This window comes from Mytilus galloprovincialis, chromosome 10, assembly GCF_965363235.1.
Source record: "Mytilus galloprovincialis chromosome 10, xbMytGall1.hap1.1, whole genome shotgun sequence".
NCBI lineage: Eukaryota > Metazoa > Mollusca > Bivalvia > Mytilida > Mytilidae > Mytilus > Mytilus galloprovincialis.
The window spans coordinates 6,873,732-6,882,401 of record NC_134847.1 but is presented as its reverse complement, the minus strand read 5'-3'; the positions used below and the strand labels follow the sequence as shown (position 1 = coordinate 6,882,401).

The 8,670-nt window shown below is 30.2% G+C and overlaps 1 protein-coding gene across 4 annotated transcripts in view; it reads right to left on the bottom strand.

Annotated features, from left to right (window-relative positions):
* Nucleotides 1-260: 260 nt before the first annotated feature.
* LOC143049756 (beta-taxilin-like) overlaps nucleotides 261-8,670 on the bottom strand; it is a 28,707-nt gene continuing 20,297 nt past the window's right edge. For all 4 annotated transcript variants that reach the window (XM_076223472.1, XM_076223471.1, XM_076223469.1 and 1 more), the window contains exons 7-13: nucleotides 8,273-8,401; nucleotides 7,513-7,632; nucleotides 6,566-6,619; nucleotides 5,380-5,472; nucleotides 3,355-3,450; nucleotides 2,174-2,294; nucleotides 261-1,341 (exon numbers count right to left, since the gene is read on the bottom strand). In XM_076223472.1, coding sequence (XP_076079587.1) covers nucleotides 995-1,341; nucleotides 2,174-2,294; nucleotides 3,355-3,450; nucleotides 5,380-5,472; nucleotides 6,566-6,619; nucleotides 7,513-7,632; nucleotides 8,273-8,401 — 960 coding nt within the window. In that variant the 3' untranslated portion in view covers nucleotides 261-994. The remainder of the gene's footprint in view (nucleotides 1,342-2,173; nucleotides 2,295-3,354; nucleotides 3,451-5,379; nucleotides 5,473-6,565; nucleotides 6,620-7,512; nucleotides 7,633-8,272; nucleotides 8,402-8,670) is intronic.

Below are 8,670 nucleotides of genomic sequence, written 5' to 3'. Positions count from 1 at the left end.
CATGGTGATTACGATTAAATTCACTCTGATTTTCAACCCTGTCATTAAATACCTTTGAAATGTATACCAGTATTTTAAAGATAATTTAGATTGAATCATCCACAATCACTTTAAAAAAAAAAACAGTATTCAGTGATGAAAAATCAACTTGTGCTTCCCTGTCATATTATATCCTGGATAACAGTATAATAAACCTACCATGGTGCATACACTTCATATGCAAAGGGAAATAACTGTAATATCTCATAAAAAACACTGTAATATATTCAATTTTATTGTTTTATGCTCATTTTTTGTATTTTCTTTTACAAGTTGCAAAATACATCACAATATTTCTCTGGTTTTGAAAAAGTAATTTACAGGCAAATGTTCAATGTGAACATACAACTGTATGTACTGAGTCTAAATGATAGGCTGGGATTCATGGATATAATGCCATCGTTAATAAATGTATTTTGGTGCAAACATTAAGCAAAAAGAAATTCGCTTTAATACACCAAAAAATACAACAGAACTATTTTTAATATAAATTAAAACACCCATTTCTGAAATGGTCAAAATAAAGCAAACTAAAAAATAATTTAATCCTGCCATTATAAACAGACTGTAATCAATTTCACAATTTTCACTGTAAAATTTTCTGTGGTGAATTACGGAACAATAATGAGTCTAACTCTACATGAATGCAAGTGGCTAAGTGTTTTTATAGAAATTATATTAAATATAAAAGAGCAATGGATTAAAAATTTATGTAATCATTTCAAGATTACAATTGCAAATTGCCATAAAATCATTTCTAAAGTTTTAGTCAATAGAAAATGACTTCTTCATCTTCTATTGAACATTGTTTGACTACTTGAAAATGAAATCCCTGACATAATATGCTCTGAAAAATGAATAGCATGTCTTTTTTTTTACATTTAAGAAAACAAAATTTAAAGCCAAGTGAAAAAATATGCAAACAAACAGTCCAAGGAGAACAGTACATTAAAAACTATGCTTGTCCACTGCTGTCAGGGACAGAAACATCATTTGATTGGCTCAGATTTCCTGTGGCACCATCTGATTGGTTACTGTTATCTTGGTTTGTATTGGATGGATCTTCATCAGGTGATGTATCACATGTTTCTCCTGGCTGTGTTGTAGAGTCTGCAGAACATGCCTGTGTTTTATCATCACAGTTTGAAGGAGATGTGTTCTCTTCTGAACACACTGTTCCTTCATCTAGAGGGGGTGTGTCACCATCAGCAGCTCCATCTGCTGGTGTTTTTGTTGATGTTGATTCACTAACCTCCCCTGTTGCAGCCTTCCCAGAAGCCTCTGTTTCTAATTTTGTCATATCTGTAAAACATGTTTCAGAATGCAAAAGTGAGTGTGTAAAAAATAAAGCAGCATTGAAGGTTTTTAATAAAATAAAGTTAGATGTCATCTGGAAAACAAAAAATTGATTTTTTTACTGCCAGCTGAGAAAAATAACTGTGTAGTGCAAAACAATCTAAATGTTTTACAATTGGTAACAAAACTGTGTTGACAAATTTGTTTTAACAACAGTTGTGAATAGATGAAATTATCTAGATTTGGTTTTTTTTAATTTAGATTTCACATAATTTCTAATAAATCTTATTTTTACCTCATCAGTTATTCAATAAATAACCAAACATATTCCTTCATCTTACATTTTTATTTGTATTTAAGTACAGAAAATATGAAAAATAATGATATAAGGGAGACAATCCAATTTCCCAATATATATATGTTCAGGGCCATTCCATTAAAATGTGTGTGGGAGGGTAGGAAAGGACTTTTAAAGTATCCCTACAACTAAGAACCATTTTTTAGATAATTATGAATAATGGTAATAGATACATAACCCACTTTCAATAATTAAACTTCCCTTCCTACCCTCCAACATACATTTTAATGGAATGGCCCTTAAATAGGAAATGAATTCTGTTTGAATTAGGAGATGACAGGTGTTAAACATTCAGGAACACACTTTTACCCATATTAAGATGGAGACATGTTAATGTGATAAATATAAACCTTTCTATAATAAATTAAATAAACCTGTTGAGCCAAAAGATTAAAAAAGATTTACTCATCCCAAGATATTGTTTTGATTCAGAGCCAAATATTGAAGTGACATTAGCCACAAATAAAAACAACAACTTACCCATTCCTGATGCCTCCAGTACTTTTCTACCTAACCTTTCTGCCTGCATGGCTCTACAGAGAGATTCTAATTTGTTGATTTTGGCCATCAACATTGGTTTCTCTTTATCATAGGCTTGTTTCTGAATCAAACATACGAATTAATATTATTCAACAAACTATACAATTTGTGAAATATCATTTAAAGCATATGTTCAAATACAAAGGAAAAAGGTATCCTTAGGGCCAATAATTGAAGCATTAGACTGAATAAAAAACAAAAATGTGTCCATAGTACACGGATGCCCCACTCGCACTATCATTTTCTGTGTTAAGTGGACTGTAAAATTGGGGTAAAAACTCTAATTTGGCCTTTAAATTAGAAAGATCACATCACAGGGAACATGTATACTAAGTTTCAAGTTGATTGGACTTCAACTTCATCAAAAACTACCTTGACCAAAATCTTTAACCTGAAGCGGGATGAACAGACAGAAGGACAGACGGACGAACGGACGCACAGACCAGAAAACATATAGCCCCTCTACTATCGTAGGTGGGGCATAAAAATTGTGTCTTTAAGGTTCCCAACTGATCTTTATGTTTATAAGCCTTACCTGAACAATTTTTTTCTTCATTCATTGGGAAATTAATTATTATTTTATCTTTCTAGGCACAAAATACATGCATGTATAGACAATATTCATCAGACTTGATCTAAATTGCATGTACATGTATGTACCATATAAACAGTGTTTTTAATGAATTATTGAAATACTGACCAATCAACCCTATTTTATAGAATGGGACTGTATTTTGTCCAGGTGATATTTGCAAAAAGATAACTGACAAGTTAAGACGAAGTTAAAACCCTCAAGACTTTATGACTATTCAAGGAGAATTTACAGTTGACAAGATATCATAATTTTATATTTTTTTCAACACAACAAAAATTGCATTTTTTTTACACATATTTACATGAAGTTTTGTTTATCTCAGGAATAGACTACCGAATTTTGGGTCCTCAATGCTCAACAACTTTGTCCTTTATTTGTTTTTTTTCATAAAACTTTTTTTATTTAAGCATCACTGATGAGTCTTAAGAAGTCGAAATGCATGTCTGGCGTATAAATTCTGGTATCTATGATGATTCTAGTGTTTATATTTTTCTATTTTTTGTTTGTTATATGTAAATATACTGACCTCTTCTACCATATCTAATAAAGCTTTGTTGGCATTTTCCCATTTGTTTTTCCATGCTGCCCCATCTTTCTCTAACTTCTTTATTCTCTTTGTCATCTGTAAGTAAACCAAGGATTAACAACTATACCAAAACATTTCATACCATTTAGTAATGTATATTTTTTTTTCAGTCTCCAAAACATTTGGGGAATCAACAGACACAAAACAAAAATTTCTTTGTTTATTTTTCTTTCTTCCTCCTTCTTATACTTATTTCTTTTTGGCATTTAGAGCAGGGCTTCCAAAAGGGTCATATATTCTGGTCAATTATATAATGTCCGGTAAAAGTCCGGCTGTACAAAGCATGAAACGGTCATCTACTTTTTAGTTTTCAAGGTTTTTTTGGTCATTTTACCAGAATTCACGATCTTTTTGACCAAACCTTTGGCCTTTAAAATCCACACATTTCTGGTCATAAAAGTGACATGATGATTAATTACTATCAAAACAACCCCTATTTCAGTACTTTCTAATTTTAATCAAGGCTGATTAGTTGTTGGACAGCTGAAATCTACCTGTTCAGATGACAGGTAAACTATTTTCGGTGCCGAACATCGTATAAATTGATCCGTCTATTCACAATTATTTTCTTACATTTCAGCGGCTTGTATCTAACTGATTTAGACCAAAAGATTAAAATCATAAGAAATATGTTTATAAACATGATTTGATGAAAAATTTAAAATAGTTTTAAATGAAAAATCGTCAGAACTACGTTGTATGTACTAGAACACGTGTGCGCATGTGGGAAATTTAGTTATGCATCCTACATTTCTTCAAAAATGCTAATATTATCATTGATACCTGTAACTAGTGTTCATTTCAAGTATTGTTGAATAAAGACCTTCTTCACTCAGTCGTGCTTTGTAACGTACACAGATTTTACGTATCCGTTTATGGTCCATGTATTATCATTGTCAAGTCAACATCCAGTTTTAGGGAAATGTGATTTTAAAAACAAAAGTAAAGTTTTTGACAACGTCATTTTGCACAAATAAAGAGTCTAAGGCAAATATATATGAGCATGTTGATGTGCACACTTTGAATGATGCACTGCCAATTTAACAGTTTACGTCAGAACCAAAGTAAAGTTTTATAACTTTTTTTTAATCTAATGTCAATCATTGGGATGGCCATCTGATTACCATAATTGCCTTTTGTGACTTAGTCTTAAGGATTAAAATCGGGATCAGATATAAAATGTCCAGCTGCCTCAAATATTTTTTGGAAACCCTGATTTAGACATTTGTTTATCATTATTATATCCAAAATGAATAAAACAGTTATGCAAAAAAAGTTGCCTGGAAGCATTTTTGGTACTATTATTTAGTATTATTTCATTTTCACCTGCACATGTCCCTATGTTGCATGTTAAACCTTAAAAAGTTTTTGAACCAATTTTTACAGAAGATCAGTCTTTACAATAAACTTTTAAATCTACAGGCCCAGGAGCTCAATATTTTTACTTTTTTTTTTTTTGATCTGTAGAGATGAATTTTAGAGGCACAAAAGCAATTTTACAAGCCTGAGCTGCTGAGTCAGCATGGAGACTGAAATAACTGTTATAACCTTCAGCAATATATGATTCATATAACTTATATTATCTCCCTTTTTTTAAATCTTTTTCTAGCTCATTCTTCTTTCTCATTTTATGTATATTTTGAACATTCTAACTATTTCTGGTTTATTTTTACTTTTTTGATTGTCAATGAAAACTTTAATAACAAATATCTATTGTGCAAAGTTAAAAAAAAATTTAAAAAATTTGTAAGACAGGTGAAAAGCTTATTTTTCGTATTTCGACAAAATACTTTCGTATTTCAACAAAATCCTTTCGTATTTCAACAAAATCCAAGTTTCCTGGAGACTAAATTGTCAAAACCAGGGAATCAAGTATTCTTGAATATATAATTATTCCTTAATCCACAAAAAATTGAATTTCAGAAAAGTAACTGATCTACATTATTCTATACACATTCCACTAACCTTATCCATTTCTGTTTTAAATTTCTGGAACATGTCGTTACTTTTATTAATGGTCGACTGGAATTCCTCATATCTCTCTTTGTACATGTTTAACTGAAAACAGTTTGGTATTCAGTCAATAAAAGTGAAAAGCTTTTGATCTGACATTTCAATTTGATTTCTCTCATTCTAATAACAAAAGTGTCAAAGACAGGGTGGATTTTCAATCCATTTCAAGTAAAATGAAAATATTTCTGAATGAAATCAATTAATAATTATTAATAATAATGTTGACTGTTGTACTCATATTTTTAACATTACTACCTTTTATGTCTGTTTGTTATGTTCACATTGTTGTCATTTTAATGGGAATTTTAAGTGACTGTCATACAAGTCAGAGGTTCAGCTAGCTATAAAACCAGGTTTAATCAACTATTTTCTACACAAGGAAATATATGTGCCAATTCAGGAGTATGCCATTTGTTTTCCCATTCATTTGATGTGTTGCAGCTTTTAATTTGCCACTTGAAAAGTGACTTTCTGATTTGAATTTTCCTTGGAGGTCGTTTCTTTGTGTGAGTTGCCTTGTTTGCCGATACACCAAATTTCGTTTTTAATTATTGATTTGCTGCCTGTTTAAAGTCCAGTGGCGATTATTTCAAGCATACTCAGGAAAAGTGTATGCATTTTGAAACCTTCACATTCATGACATCAAGTCATGTAGTATAAGGTTACACAATCTACATGTTCCAATGTTTTTTTATATTCTTGGTTTTTTTTTTAGAAATATATTTATTTACCAATCAAACATTGTTTGATGCATGCAAAACTTATTACAACTAATAACTTATCTACTTTTAGCATCAGGAACATGACTGAAGTAACTAATGAGACAGAGACTGTTCAACCTTAGTAAATACATTAACCCCCCTTTTTGTTTGTTCTACACAATTTTTAGTTTGTGTTTAGTTTTGTTGTCTGTCTTTTCATCCTTTTTATGTGCATGATGTAATTTGTTGTCTTGTTTTTTATTCTCTCCCTTTGCAATTTTTTTTTTTTATTTTTTTTATGGTATGGTATACAAATATACATCAAAGTTGACCTTTTTTATGATTACTATTGATCATTTAACAGCATTGTTTCCTCAGATGTAATACATTCAGATTTTATTAGCATATTTGTCTCTTAATTAATTATAATAAAATACCTGTGCCTCCAAAAGGACTGATTTCTTTTGTGCTTCTGTTGCTTGCAGTAACAGCTGAAAAGAAAAACAAAAGAATACAGCCAACAGTAAGATTAAAATCTTTTTGCAGTGTTTTAATGTTACTAAATAGATAGAATAGGGTTTTGCAACAACAACAAAATTTGCATTTTAAATTTTAATAGCTTTATTGGTATAATGTAGCAATACTGTAAGTCCATTTTTTTTTTGTGTATTGATCCAGGAAATTTTTGTATTCTTGGGAACAAGATTTTGTGGTTTTCAAATACTTTATACATGTCAACAGGAAACCTGTAAAGTTAATCTGGTAATTGTGTCAGTTATTTTCAGCAATCACAAACATATTAATAAAGTGATAGAAAACAATTCTGAATTTACAGAATAAAACTGACAATTTTGTTATATAAACAATACACTAATAAAATATAAACCATAGTGTTATGTTGTTTATTCAAATTAACCTACTACTTTGATACTTTTTTGGTTAAATTAAAAAATAAAATTACATTAACTTTTAAAACAATCTGACAAAAAAGTTGTTCATGTTATGGTGGATTCATTATTATTTGTGAGATACCAATTTTTGTTGATTTTGTGGTCACAGTTGGAATCACAAATTTAAATAGTCAGGTAAGTACAAATTTTCATTGAGGACCTTGGAAAACCCATTAAATCAAATATTCACGAAAATACAAAGTTTCTTCAGTCCAAAAAATAAATAAAACCACAGTATACTAAAAACTTACTTTGTCTGAAACTGAACTGATTGTTTTTGCAGGTCATTTAATTGTAAATTAACTTTCCATTAAACATTCACAATAATAAATGCTTGTAATTTTTTTTTATTTACAGTAAATATCCTTCTTTTTATAAACATCAATACTTTGAAAACTTTGTCCTAATTATTAACCTTACAGAACCAAACTTACCACTTCTTTTTCTCTTTTTGATCTTTCTTGTTCCTCCTTTAGTATTGCATTTGACTGAGCTAACCGGGCATCAGCTAACTTTTGTTCTAGTTCTCTATGTTGCATCACTTTTTCTACTTGCTGAAAATGACAAACAAAAAACTTGTATTTGTGTAGACATAACAATTAAACATTAATAATCTACAATAAAATACCTTCTCTAGCCCCTGAATTGACTTGATCAACTAAAATCAAATAAATTTTCTGTGATAAAGGTTCAAATGTAGGTTACTGTATGTGAGAAATAAACCTTGATGTTAAACATGAATTAATAGAGTAACATATAGGTCAGAGTGACCAACTTTTCTGGAGAATATTAAAATCACAATACATGCTATATATATACTTTCCACTGAATATTTGAATTCATTACATAAGCTGGCAAGCTCTGTGTTTACCTTTTGTAACTTTGTATCCTTACTTTTTCTCTAGTTTCAGATAATATTTTTCTATGAACTTTTAAAGTTTGCTAAGTAATCCTGTAGATCAGTGGTTGTCGTTTGTTGCTGTGTTACATATTTGTTTTAAATCATTTTACATTTTAGATGTCAGGGCTTTTTATAGCTAACTATAGGGTATGGGATGTGCTCATGATCATTGTTGAAGGCCTCACGGTGACATATAGTTGTTAATTTCTATGTCATTTGGTCTCTTGTGTTGAGTTTTCTCATTGGCAATCATACCACATCTTTTTTTTTATATCTATGTTTTCCTCTTTTACCTTTTCCCTAGTTTCATATTGTTCGATGAACTTTTTAAGTTTGCTGGCTAACTCTGTGTTTTCCTCTCGTAACTTTGTATTTCTTTCATGATGATCCTGCATTTGTTGTTGAATTTCACCAATAGTTGTCTATAAAATAGGTAATATACAACCTTTTAATATATATATTTGATTTCAAAATAACTAGCATTCAGGTTATTTAGAGAGAAAATTCATTAAGGGACGAAATCAAAAGATCAATGTAAGATAAAAAACTTAATTCAAATAGTTTGGGGGTGGGGGGTTGAACTGCTGCAAGATTTGGTTATCTGACATTGATTTTTACATATATCCATATGGGTCAATCAATTTTTCCCAAACTAAGTGAATAGGGGGTAGAGGGGTCAGTGAAAAAGCTA